This window comes from Lontra canadensis, unplaced genomic scaffold, assembly GCF_010015895.1.
Source record: "Lontra canadensis isolate GAN:19392208 unplaced genomic scaffold, GSC_riverotter_1.0 scaffold4, whole genome shotgun sequence".
NCBI lineage: Eukaryota > Metazoa > Chordata > Mammalia > Carnivora > Mustelidae > Lontra > Lontra canadensis.
In genome coordinates this window covers 23,500,368-23,514,503 of record NW_022630998.1, presented here as the reverse complement: position 1 = coordinate 23,514,503, position 14,136 = coordinate 23,500,368, and the positions used below count along the sequence as shown (strand labels likewise).

At 40.2% G+C, this 14,136-nt stretch overlaps 1 protein-coding gene across 5 annotated transcripts in view; it reads left to right on the top strand.

Annotated features, from left to right (window-relative positions):
- ADGRV1 (adhesion G protein-coupled receptor V1) overlaps positions 1-14,136 on the top strand; it is a 554,175-nt gene that overhangs the window by 482,495 nt on the left and 57,544 nt on the right. For all 5 annotated transcript variants that reach the window (XM_032846581.1, XM_032846569.1, XM_032846573.1 and 2 more), the window contains one exon: positions 3,073-3,194. In XM_032846581.1, the coding sequence (XP_032702472.1) occupies positions 3,073-3,194 (122 nt within the window). The remainder of the gene's footprint in view (positions 1-3,072; positions 3,195-14,136) is intronic.

Genomic DNA, 14,136 nt, shown 5'->3' with positions numbered 1-14,136 from the left:
TCCCAGGACCCTGAGATCATGACCTGAGCCAAAGGCAGAGGCTTAACCCACTGAGCCACCCAGGTGTCCGAGAAATAGATTTCTTAACAACAGATAAGAGATTTATGAAAATTAAAAAGAAGGAAATTAGGATTAACCCTGTGGTGTTGGATTGAAATTAGATGTATTGGTGTGAACCGGTGCTGATGTTCATTATATAGAGATAGATCCAGTGATCTAGATGTAAAGATCTAGATGCGTGTGTACGTTCATACGTGAACCTCCATATATTCTCTAGCTCTGTCTGCTGGGAAGGTTTAGGGGCAGAAACACCCCAATAATTACGAGCATACCTACCACCCAGTCGTGGTTTCTAAATGCCATTCTCCCCAAAAAGAAACCAGAACTGGATCAGGGAAGGTACAAGATGAGTTTGAAACATCTTGTTGGACCATTGGGGTGCCTGGGTGGCTCAGTGGTTAAAGCCTCTGCCTTCGGCTCAGGTCATGATCCTAGGGTCCTGGGATCAAGCCCCACATCAGGCTCTCTGTTCTGCGTGGAGCCTGGTTCCTCCTCTCTCTCTCTGCCTGCTTCTCTGCCTACTTGTGATCTGCCAAATAAGTAAATAAATAAAATCTTTAAAAGAAAGAAAGAAAGAAAGAAAGAAAGAAAGAAAGAAAGAAAGAAAGAAAGAAAGAAAGATAGATCTTGTTGGACCAGAAATCAAGGAAGTACTTACAGAATGATGAGGACATAACAAAAGGCTCAGAAGCCATCTTCCAGGGGCTCCCATTAGTCAAATTTAGGATAATTTGGGACATCAACATGAAAATAATGGACAGTAACCCATTAAGTACATATGAGTCAATGTTTTAAAAATAAATAAATGAGTAAATTAAACATTCAATAAAGACAAAGGTATTTATCCAGTTTCAAAGTAATCCCACATGAATACTTAATAATCACAAAGGAAAACAGACTAACTTCACAGTGGAGACATATGCAGCCACTACCTTAATCAAGTGACCTGAATGAGTCGCCCAAGTCATGGGACGAATCAAATTTTTGTGCTACCCAACGGAATGCTATAAAAAGAGCCCAGCCTCCCTTCTGTGATTTCTGCCAAACTTTATAACCTGAATCACAGGATAACATCAGATGAACTCAAATTTAAGGACGCTCTACAGGAAAAACCGACCGGTAGTCTTCAAAAGTATCAGTCTTAGGGGCGCCTGGGTGGCTCAGTGGGTTAAGCCGCTGCCTTTGGCTCAGGTCATGATCTCAGGGTCCTCAGATCGAGTCCCACATCGGGCTTTCTGCTCAGCAGGGAGCCTGCTTCCTCCTCTCTCTCTGCCTGCCTCTCTGCCTAACTTGTGATCTGTCTGTCAAATAAATAAATAATAAAAATTAAAAAAAAAAAAGTATCAGTCTTAAAAACCCAAGTACACACAGGTGCAGTGTTTGGGATTAAAGGAGATTGTAGAAGCGTGTCAGCCGGACCTTTCTGCTACAAAGGAGGTGATGGAAACAATAGACAAATCTTGAGTGGGATCTGAGGATGGCAGTAATAGATCAGCATTACTTTCCTGATTTGATGGTCCCATTGTGTTTATGTAGGAGAACGTCTTTGTAGAAAATATACATTAATGTATTCAGAGAGGAGGGGCACCCAGGTGGCTCAGTCAGTTAAGTGTCCGACTCTTGATCTGGGGATTCTGAGTTCAAGCAACATATTTGGTGTAGAGATTACTACTACTACTACTACTAATAACAAACTTAAAAATGTTACTTTAAAAAATATATTAAAACATGGAGTATTCAGAGAGTGATGCAGGATTCAGTTGGCAACTTTTAAGTGGTTCAGTAAGAAAACAAACCTGTGTGGTCAAACTGTACTGGCGGCTCTTCTAAAAGGTCGAGAATGTTTCAAAATAAAAGTTTTACATTGCTAAGGTTGGGTTATTTAATTCTTCTGATTTCCAGAGTACATGTAGATTCCAGGCAATAAGTGGTAATGGTGGGTATATATGGACCTTGAGGTCTGTCCTAAGAGTTGTCAGTAGTGTGGTACATTCTGATGTCTTTCAACAGCTTGAAATGTGCTTGTTTGTAGCTACTATGATCTGATTCGCTTTCCAAATCTTATATAGCTTATGATTTCAATGCTAAAATCCCCTTTTTAAGGTTATTATTCTATAATGCACATGTCAATGACAAAAGACAAGGGTAATGAAGTCCTTGGCCCTGAAGAAATCTGTCCTGAAAACTACTGAAAATAAATGGCATGAGAAACAATGGGTAGACTCAACTTAGTGTTGGCAATAGCAAACCCACCACTTCATCTTTGCTCTAATGTTAGCTATAAAGTTTGGTGTCTTTTCTGTTAAGAGAAAGAGAGAGAGAGAGAGATGAGTATATCCTTTGCCATGATACACAAGCTAGTATTTTTATCATTTCTGTTTTAAAATGTCGGGTTAGGAGCACCTGGGTGGCTCAGTCAGTTAAGTGTCTGCCTTCGGCTCAGGTCATGATCCCCAGGTCCTGGCTTTGAGTCCTGCCTCATGCTCTCTGCTCAGCGAAGAGCCTGCTTCTCCCTCTCCCTGGGGCCGCTGCTCTGCCTACTTGTGCTCGCTCTCTATCTTTGTCTCTCTGTCAAGTAAATAAATAAAATCTTTAAATAAATTTTTAAAAAGTGGAGTTAAACTACTCTAATTTCGGGAGCACACCACTGCCTGCCTTTTCCTGGTGGAGGGCTCTTCAAGGGGATTTACCTGGGGTTGAAACGTGATTGCATCTCTGTAACCGTTCATGGCGCTTCCTGAACAGTCCAGCAGGTGGTAGTCTAGGAGAGGCACAGTTCTCATTCTTCCCCACCCCCCCATGCCTAACAGCAAAACCGAAAGAATGTAGACTCAGCAACGTGCCTTCTCTCTGGCAAAAGAATGGGATTTCCAAGGTTGTTCTTTCAAAATGGGTACTTCGGCATACACAAGAAGAAGTATCACAAGAAGAGAGCCAATATGAATCTGTGTGTATGTGTGACTATGCAGTACACCAAAGCTCAAAAAAAAATTTTTTTTTTTTAATTTCTAGAAATTCCACTGGTTTTATATCTCTTTGGCCTGATTTCTGTGACATGGCTTTGGGGAGGCCTGCACATGGCTTACAGACACTTCTGGATGTTGGTCCTCTTTGTCATTTTCAACAGTCTGCAGGTAAGCTTACAATCTGGTTATTGATGGCACATGTATCCTCGTGAACACCGGACATGGAGTTTCAATGTCAAGGAATCAAGTGTCAACTCATAGATGAATTCTTAAACACACCATGCAGAGATGTAGAATAAAATGATGGGGGGGGGCTAAATCTTTAATAACTGAAATACAGCTGGGCTTCTAACTTGCTGATTATACAGATAGAGAAGACATAAAATATTTACCCTCCTTTATTTAGAGAATATCTAGGTAACTACAGAAAAATATTTCTCTTTCAGCAGGATTGAAGTTTATAAACTTTTCAGGTGGTAGCCATGGAGGACCTGTGCACATATTTGGATGGTGGCTGTATCTAGAAGTTAGATCAATTGAGGAGTGAAATAGACACCAGTGTTCAAGCAGTCCACTCTCAAGTGAAATGAGAGTGTTTTGGTTCACTGAAAAATGATTGACATCCTCTAAGTCTGGCAATGCCCAGCTTAAATTAGTTTTGTGAGCGTGCTTGGATAGCATAACTAGAAATTATATAACTGGAGCAAAAATTAAAGCTGACTTTTTTAGTGCTTTTGTTAAAATGGAAAAAAGTTGTACCCTGAAATTAACAAATGGAACAAGTGAACTCATTTTCCTTATTTTCCAAAGTGAAAAGGTCTGTCCTGGACCCAAATAATTTCTTGAATTTACCAAAGATATCTCTAAACTCAAGTCCCTCTTTTGACCACCATCTTGCCAGGAACATGTGTAGAAAAACCCATTAGGATGATAGCATACAACTAAAATAAGACTCAAAGCATATTTCGGTTTAATTTTAAGGTGATGATTTAGTTAGTGACACCTCCTCTTCCAGCAGGATGCCTAATCAAATCATAATATGGACTTAGGAAGGGCAAAAATATAAAGTAACTTGGAAGGTTGGCATCAAGTTGACACAAGTAGATACACAGACATCTCTTTATAGCCATAGTGAGAATCAAGTGCCTGCTCCTAGCACACTGTGTTAGTGCTTCACATACCAGGATGAAGGTGACAGGCCTGCTCCTCGAGAATGTGATGATTCAGGAGAGTAAACAGTCACTAGTGAGAGTACACTGTGGCAGGTGCTGTGCAAACAAAATGTTGTTAAGAGCTGAGTGAAGGGCCTGTTTATTTCCACCTGTGCTGGCCTTTGAGATGAGAACCAGTAGTGAGCCATTCAGGTCAGAGGCCCTGTCTGGTCACCTTTGAATCCCTAAGACCTAGGGGAGCCAGCACCAAGGTCCCCACTGACAGCCTGCAGATGTATTATTTGGTGGACCCACAACAGTACACTGAACAGTGTTTTAAGTAATTTAATATTTGTGGTAGACCTTTAAAATTGAGAAATTTCACATAAAAACTTGAATTTCTGACTTTTCTTTCATGGCAGTACCAGCAATTTTCCAGTCCTAAATAGATGCTGCCCCCTTGAGATGGGGCATGTGACCTTATAAGACGTGATCGACTGCATTCATTCATTTCACCTGCCCTTGAGTTCGTGACACCTTTAATGCTGATTAACTAAGTGAAGAGTGTATGGTTAGAGATGGGTATTTCAGGCAGAGAAACAGCATTAGCCTGGGCAGTGCAAAGAGAAAGTGATACATCTTGCCAAGATTTAACAAAGAGCGGGGATGGGGGGTGGCAAGAAGAAGAGCTTTGCAGTTAGGAAGGTAACCCTCGGAGCAGACACGGACATGGTAGGTTGAGCTCCACGCCATGTTAACATGCTTGGGATGGGATGTTAAACTTCAGCTTTTAAGCAGTGGGAAGCCATCAGAGTTGGAGTTTTTGTTTGTTTCGTTCTGATTTGTTTTTTATGTTTTGTGAGTTTTTAAATTTTTTAAATTTTGGTTAAGAATGACATGCTTAGGGGCACCTGGGTGGCTCAGTCGGTTGAGCGGCTGCCTTTGGCTTGGGTCATGGTCTCGGGGACCTGGGATCGAGCCCCGAGTCGGGCTCTCTGCTCGGCAGGGAGCCTGCTTCCTCCTCTCTCTCTGCCTGCCTCTCTGCCTGCCTCTCTGCCTACTTGTGATCTCTGTCTGTCAAATAAATAAATAAATAAAATCTTAAAAAAAAAAAAAAGAATGACATGCTTATACTACTTTTTAGAAAGGTAGCTGGAAACAGTTAGGAGGGTATTGAAATGTGGAACATCTCCGGTTGGGTGGGCTACTATCATATTCCAGCCCATAATGCTCTGGTGGCATACCTGGGAATAGAAAGTAGGTGACAGGTTTGAGGGCTGTAGAGGTAACTATCAATGCAATTTGGTTTGCCGATGAAATGTAGGAATGTAGAATACGAAAGAACAACTCAGGGCACCTGGGTGGCCCAGTTGGCTCTTGATTTCAGCGCAGGCCAGGATCTCAAGGTTGTGGGATGGGGCTCTATGTTGAGGGCAGAGTCTGCTTGAGATTCTTCCCTCCCACACTCACTCTCTCTCCACCTCTCTCTCAAATAAATAAATAAATAAACAAACAAACAGAAAGAAAGACAAACAAATGCCTGGCTCAAGGCAAATGCCTGGGAACCTACACCTTTAGTCAACATGAAGATCAGATCCAGCACAGAGTTCTAGGAAATGTGCAGTAAGTTTGATGAGTTGGTAAGATGTGGGGGAGATTAGTAGTGCTACCAATATTTTAGGGGTGCCTGGGTGTCTCAGTAACTTAAACATCTGCCTTTAGCTTCACTCATGACCCAGGGTCCTAGGATCAGAGTCCCAGTTCGGGCTCTCTGCTCAGTGGGGAGCCTGCTTCTCCCTCTCCCTCTGCCTGTTGCTCCCCACTGCTTGTGTGCTCTCTCTCTCTCTCTTGCCCTCTCTCTGACAAATAAATAAAATCTTAGAAAAGAAAAAGGCTACCAATATTTTAGTTAACTAGGTACTGGAAGAGAGCTAGTGAAAGAGATTGTTAATGAAAGGGAATCAGGTTAGAACAGTTTGGAGCTGCTGGTAGAAAAGAAAGCTTCAAAAGAAAACAGTACAAAGTCTGTCAAGTGTAGCGAAGATAAATAGGATAAGAGCTGAGGGCAGTGTGGTCTAGTGCAGTGCTCCCCGACTGTGGTTTGCATCAGAATCACATGCACCGCTGACTGAAACCCAGACTTCCTGATCCAGTAGGTCTGGGCAGACCCGAGAGTGTGCTTTTGTAGCAAGTTCCCAGATGATGCTGATTCAGCTGGACTAGGAGCCACAATCTGAGAACCAGTGCTGTAGTAAAGCATGTAGTAAAGCATGTAGTAAAGCATGTAGTAAACTCCACCAGCCCATCTTATCTGGTTGACTCCGGCTGAATCATGGATACAAATTGTTTTCTACTTTTACTTACTTCATCTATGAAATGGGAATAAATACTACTTAGGATTATGGTATGATTTAATTAAGGGACATAACAAATATAAAGCAATTATAGATAACTTCACATATAAGGAATAGTTACCTTTATTCAAGAAGTTTAATGGAGAATAAAGAGAAAGGAACAGCTTAGGAAGTATGTTTGACTGATTCAAAGGAGATTTGTTTTGTTTTACTTGTGAAAAGAACTAACAAAGAAGGAGAAACTGACAAGTGGAGGAAAAACTCTGCCGTGGCCAGATCACAGGGCAGGAAGAACAGAAGGGATGGAGGGTGGAGGAGAGGTATTTCTCTCTCAGGCTAGGGAAGGAGGGGGAAAAAGGTAAACATGGAAAAACCACTTTAAAGCTGGAAGTGTGGAAAGTTGGAAGTGTGGAAAGTTGGAATTTGCATCTAATGCCCTCTCTTTTCTCTGAAAGTCAGGAAGCAAGGACATTTACTGAGAAAAATGGGTTGAAAGCTTGAGCTAAAAACAGTAAAAAGTATGGAGCAGCTTCTAGGCAGAAAGTAAATAGCAACCTATGGTGGGTTGGAAGGTGGTCATGAGTTGGACTGCTTATAGAGGAAACCATGGGCTTCAGTGAAGGTTAGACACCTGAAATCAGTGACTGAACGACTCAGCAGTAATTGTAGAAATGTAAACCTTAGGTAGAAATGGTAGCCAGCGTAAATTATCCAACCACCTACACACAAAAAAGTCTGTTGAGCTCTTTAGTAAAAGAGATCTGTTGCAGTATGCCTGGGTGGCTCAGTCGGTTAAGCGTCTGCTTCAGTCAGTCATGATCCCAGAATCCCTGCTCAGTGGGAGCCTCCTCCTCCCTCTGCCTGCTGCTCCCCCTGCTTGTGCTCTCGCTCTGACGAATAAAATCTTAAGAAACAGAGAACTGTTGAGCATTAAATGATAGTTCATGGGGAGATGTAAAAAAAAAATCATTATGATCTATTTCTTAGAGGAACTTAAAGCTAAGTATAAAAACGAAAAACATTTCAAATCCATATGTAACGAGCTTTATTCAATCTTTGTGGCACTATTGAAGCAATGAGTACATTCCTGGTACCAGTGCTCAGTGAATCATTTCTAAAAGGAATGCCTGTTAAGAAACAATTAAAAATATGATTTCACTAGCATTTATTAGGTTTCATTTGGTTTATAAACTGCTTCATGTCTTCAACTTGGGCATTTTCATGAAATGTGGCTATATAGTAGTAAGATCTTCCAAGTATGTTCCATGAAGCCTTAATGGTTATTATTATCTTTTTTTTTTTTTTTTTTGCACTGGCCTTTGTATGTTTTTTAACTGGCTTTTGTCAACACCTGCAACCACCAAAGTATATATCTTATGCTTGGCTACTGTATTTTGCCCAGAGGAGATTACTGCCTCATTTTTTATCCAGACTATTAATGTATGATAGATGCTCAAAGACTAATACATAAAATATATTTTTATAATATTCTGAATTTTTATATATTTATTATATGACGCAGTTTTTAAAAGAGAACCTTTTTTTCTTTTTTTCCAAGTAAACTCTACCTACAATGTGAGGCTCAAACTCATGTCCCAAGTTCAAGAGTCATATGACTTACTATTTTTGGGGCCAGGTGCTCCCAAAGGAGAATATTTTAAATGTTTTTGGTTTTTTTTTTTACTTGAGTATAGTTGACACCTAATGTTACATTAGTCAGGTGCACAACACAGTGATTCAGCATCTCTCCATATTATGCTGTGCTCACAAGTGTAACTACTGTCACCATACAAGGCTATTACAGTATCATTGACTGTGTTCTCTACACTGTGCCTCTCATTGCTGTGACTTCTTCATTCCGAAACTGGAAGCCTATATTTCCCACTCCCTTTAACCCATTTTGCCCATCCTTCCTCTCCCATCCCCTCTGGCAATCATCAGTTCATTCTCTGTATTTATAGGTGTGATTCTACTTTTTGTGTGTTTGTTTATTCATATGGCATTTATCTTTATTTCACTTTGCATAATACTGCCTAGGTCTATCCCTGTTATTACAAATGGCATAATATCATCCTTTTTTAAGGCAGCATAATATTTCATGTATGTAGACACTACACCATTATCCATTTGTCCATCAATGGGCATGTAGGTCTTCCATGCCATGGCTATTGTAAGTAATGCTGTAATAAACATAGGGGTGCTTTTATCTTTCAAATTAGTATTTTTGTTTTCTTAGCGTAAATACCCAAAGTGGATTTATTGGGTCATATGTTATTTCTATTTTTAATTATTCAAGGAACCTCCTTACTGTGTTCCACAGTGTCTGTTCCCACCAACAGCATATGATGGTTTCTTTTTCTACACATCTTCTCCAACACTTGTTATTTCTTGCCTTTGTTACTGCAGCCATTCTGATGAGTATAAGGTGATGTCTGACCATGGTTTTGATTTGCATTTCCCTAATGATTAGTGATGTTATCTATCTTTTCATGAGTCTATTGGTCATCTCTATGTCTTCTATGAAAAAAATCTATTCAAGTCCTCTGCCCATTTTTTTTTACTAAGTTCAATTAGCCAACATATAGAACATCATTAATTTTTTATGTAGTGTTCAGTGATTCATTAGCTGTGTATAACAGCCAGGGTTCATCACATCACGTGCCTTCCTTTATACCCATCACCTGGTTACTCCATTCCTCCACTCCCCTCCCTTCTGCAGCCCTCAGTTTGTTTCCGAGAGTCCAGAGCCTTTCATGGTTTGTCTCCCTCTCTGATTGTTCCCACTTCAGTTTTCCCTCCCTTCCCCTGTGGTCCTCTGCGCTATTCCTTATGTTCCATATATGAGTGAAACCATACGAAAATTGTCTTTCTCTGCTTGACTTACTTCACTTAGCATAATCCCCTCCAGTTCTGTCCATGTCAGTGTAATTGGTGGGCATTCATCCTTTCTGATGGCTGAGTAATATTCCTTTGTATATATGGACCACATCTTCTTTATCCATTCATCTGTTGAAGGATATCATGCTCTGCCCATTTTCAAATCAGATTGTGTTTTTTTGGGGGGGTGCTGTTGAGTTGTATAAGTTTTTATGTATTTTGGATATTAACTGCTTATTTGATAGATCATTTGCAAATATCTTCTCTCATTCAGTAGATTGGGGGTTTTTTTGTTTTGTTTTATTGGTGGTTTCCTTCGCTATGAAAAAGTTATATATATATATATATATATAGATATAGATATATCTACATATCTATATATATATATATTTAGTCCCAATAGTTTATTTTTTTTTAAAGGGAATCCTAATCACTTGAAATATTATCAGAAATTTCTTTTCACTTTCTGAAGATTCAAAGTTGAGCTTCCAACCATCCAGTACATTTGAGCCTTTAAAAAAATGTATTGCAGTACTTTATAATGCTTGATGGATACAAATGCAAAGTGAGGTTAAGAAAAATTATCATTCTAGATATGTCTGCTATTATTTTTATCGCTTAATAATCTTATTGACCATGGTGGCCACACCAGTGCAAGACTCACCTCCTCCCAGCTTTCTAGCCCTAGCACTGAAGGAGCTTGTTCTCAAATAGGAAAATCCTATGTAGGACTTAAATTACCCTCACCTTGGATCACAGACAATGAAGAAACCAGTCACATGGTGACAGATACTCTGGCCAGGCCTGGGTCATGAGCAGACTCCATTGGTAGAAGGAGTTGAATTGATCTGCTTGATCTCACAAAACCACATAGAGTGAAATTCCCAGCAGAGGAAAAGGATGCTTTTATCAATAAAAGGAGTGCAACAGTGATAGGTAAGCTAATTTAACAGATATCCACTATATGTATTTTCTAAATTTTCTTGTTCATTTGTGTAAGTTTGGGTAAGGCCAAAAACAGCCATTGTCAAACCACTAGGATACTTCATCTGTGTAGCCTCCGTTTATTATGAATATCCTTGGTATCTGTTATCTAACCAATGTCTCTGTACCCTCCACAAGAAAATCCTAAGAGACCATGTTTAGTATGTTTAATATTTTTCTAATTCCCGGATCCATTCATCCAATAGCCATTTTTTTTTAAGATTTTATTTATTTATTTGACAGAGATAGATCACAAGTAGGCAGAGAGGCAGGCAGAGAGAGAGAGGGAAGCAGGCTCTCTGCTGAGCAGAGAGCCCGATGTGGGACTTGATCCCAGGACCCTGAGATCATGACCTGAGCTGAAGGCAGCGGCTTAACCCACTGAGACACCCAGGTGCCCTAGCCATTATTTTTTAAAAAGTGAATTATTAAAGTATTATTTCTAAGATTTGTGCTAATGTTTATACATCACAGCTTTCTTAGACTGTTTAGTTGAAGGTATATCCAAACAGTGTGACGATAATGGGAGTAATCACCAAGCTTGATACTCAGCTGGTAGGCACTGCTCCAACCCTATCAATTGTGAAAGTATTGAAATAGCTAGTGTTTTAACTTTGTGCGTGTGTCTGGTTTCTAGCCACTTAAGCTAGGAGCATCCCCAGACTTCCAGCAGCTGAAAGACTAATGCTTGGCCAGACAGGGAGCCTCCAGGAACCTAACTCCAGCTCTAGACATGTGGCCATCCCGATTGGTCAGTGTCTGTGCCGCACTCATTAAACATTTTGCATATCATGCCCAGCTTAAGTACATTCCGAAGTATTTTCTATTTTTAACCTGAATGACTTAAATACAGCATTTATTGCAATTTTCTTCTAGGACTTTCTCACTGACTAACAGCTTTTTTACATGTGTAGGGAATCCCATGTAGGATAATAAGGGTAGCCAGCAATATCAGGCATGAGCTTCTTAAAGATGCTGGAAAACAAATTTTTGGAGAAGATTCATACATATAGAAGAACCTTTCCAAAAACTGAAGTGCATTCTTGGAATGCATAAGCTGGCAAGGGAGCAGAACTTTACATAGTATCGGGATATGACACTTCTCAGTATGTGAATTATGAGACCACATTGTTTGGAGTCCCGTTTGACTGTCTCTCTGTAACTGGCTTTTACATGTTCGTTTATACAAGCATCTGGTCTCGAGATGTTCCCGAGATGTTCCCTGGCAGTATTTGAACCACTCACTCTTTCAGAGTAGGGAGTCGCAACATGGAGTCTGTAACTAAAAATATATAGCCTGTGTTCAAATTTAAGATCAGCTGGTTAAAATCATGTTTATTCCTAGCCCCATGTCTTCAAACAACTGAGTGGCCAGGAAATAAGTAACTCAAAGGTGGAAACTGTTTCTTCTACAGTAGGCAGATAGGCAGGCAGAGAGAGAGGAGGAAGCAGGCTCCCTGCTAAGCAGAGAGCCCAATGTGGAGCTCAATCCCAGGATCCTGGGATCATGACCCGAGCTGAAGGCAGAGGCTTTAACCCACTGAGCCACCCAGGTGCCTCAAGCCTTTTTTTTTTTTTTTTTTTTTTTACAGAGAGAGAGATCACAAGCAGACAGAGAAGCAGGCAGAGAGAGGGGGGAAGCAGACTCCCCACTGAGCAGAGAGCCTGACGCAGGGCTCGATCCCAGGACCCCAAGATCATGACCCAAGCCGAAGGCAGAGGCCCAACCCACTGAGCCATCCAGATGCCCCTAGAGACTTTTTAAAAAAGATTTTATTTATCTGAGAGAGAGAGCACAAGTGGAGGGAGGGGCAGAAAGAGAGAGAGGGATAAGCAGACTCCAGACTCCAACTGAGCGTAGAGCCTGATGATGAGCTATATGTGGGCTCAGTCTCAAGACCCTGAGATCATGACCTGAGCCAAAATCAGACACTTAACTGAGTCACCCAGGTGCCCCAAAACTAAAGCCTTCCTTAATGCAGAAATCTTCCCAAATGAAAATAATCCCTGAGTTATCCTAAGAACTAGAACATGTTTCTTTGTTCACAAAAACAAAGTTCATTGCAATTGGAATAGAAAATTAATAATCCTCCTTTAATGTTCTGTGAGCATTCCTATTTAGCATCCAGAGGGGTTCAGTGCAGGTGTCTGCTTAGATACAGTACATACTTAGTCTTGGCTGCTTCCTTTTGAGGATAAACAGCTCTTGGGAAATACACATTGTTAAATAATCAGTTACAGAGGACTAATTGTTTCAAGGCACTCCCTTTGCAATTGCTTTCCAACAGCCAACAGTAATAAGAAATGTCACTTTGTTTCCATTGGAGACTAGCACATGAACTATTCATGAAGAGTGGAAAAGCAATCTTCCCAGAAAACCCTGGAATAAACATGTTGAAGCCAGGGGAGGTTGGGACTCTCATTGATTTGTCCCAGAGCCATGTTCAGTTCAGTGAGGAGAAAGGGAAAAAAAAAAAAAAGGCTATACTTACTTTGTAGCGAGACATGCAGAGACTAATGAAGGCCCGGTGTGCTCTTCAAAACATCCCAGAACATTTCTATAAGTTTACGAATAAATATACAGAAGCTAAGACAAGGAGGTGTATTTAAATTCTCTTGATTAGGTCATGCCACTATTTGACAATGAGTGACAGTGTCTTAACATTGCCTCATCGTTACACCGGTGATTGGCCAGGCAGGGCTCTTTGAACAGACTGCAGGATTTTTACTTTTGTTTGTACTAGATTCTGTAAATAAAAGTGTCAGGGTCTGATCTGCCAGTGGGTGTCTTCCATGAATACAGCTTTAGTAAGGAGAGGATTGTATAACCTATCTTTTGACACCTGGCTCTATCCTTGCTAAGCAAAAAGTGCCTCCATTTCTCTTGCACTAATGCTTCCATTTCAGAGTTTTCTCTGGGCCCTCTGTGACAACTTTTTTTTCCTTTTTTTTTTTTTTTTTTTTTTTTTTTTGCATTTCAACCATGTAGCATGCTTTCCTGGACTGTGTGGGCCCTTATCTTACCAGTGAAAAGATCTAGCATACTCTCGTCCTTGAAATAGCAATCATACAAGAATTAGAGTAAACACGCGATATACCTCCTTTTGTTACAACAGTTCTGGGAGAGGAAAGCAAATGGGGAACATTTGGGGCCATTTTTTACCTCATCATTTGGATTCTTTTTTTTTTTTTAAACGACTTTATTTATTTATTTATTTGACAGAGAGACAGGATGAGCAGGGGGCATGGCAGGCAGAAAAAGAGGGAGAAGAAGTTTCCCCACAGAGCAAGGAGCCTGATGCAGGACCTGATCCCAGGATCCTGGGATAATGACCTGAGCCGAAGTCAGACTCTTAACTGACTGAGCCACCCAGGAACCCCAGTTCTTTGCCTTAGTGTAATTCATAATTTTTCCAGAGTCTAAAATTTTATTATCTCTTATAATACTTAATGCTTAATCTTATAATGCTCTTATATCTTATATTTTATATCTCTTATAATACTTAATACTTAATCTTATAATACTCAAATATTGGGGTGAGAACAATACATTTATTTGTAAATACATTTTATATGCATATTTCATGGTAAAATTCAATGTTGAGCTTCCGGATGCTGTGGAATGAGCATGTAGTTAAGTGTCATGAAACCACTATTCTACCAAATGACTTGACATCTCCGAGTTTTAGTTACCTACTTTCCAAATGGAGGTAAAATTCAAAAATGTCCCAAATTTTGTCCTAA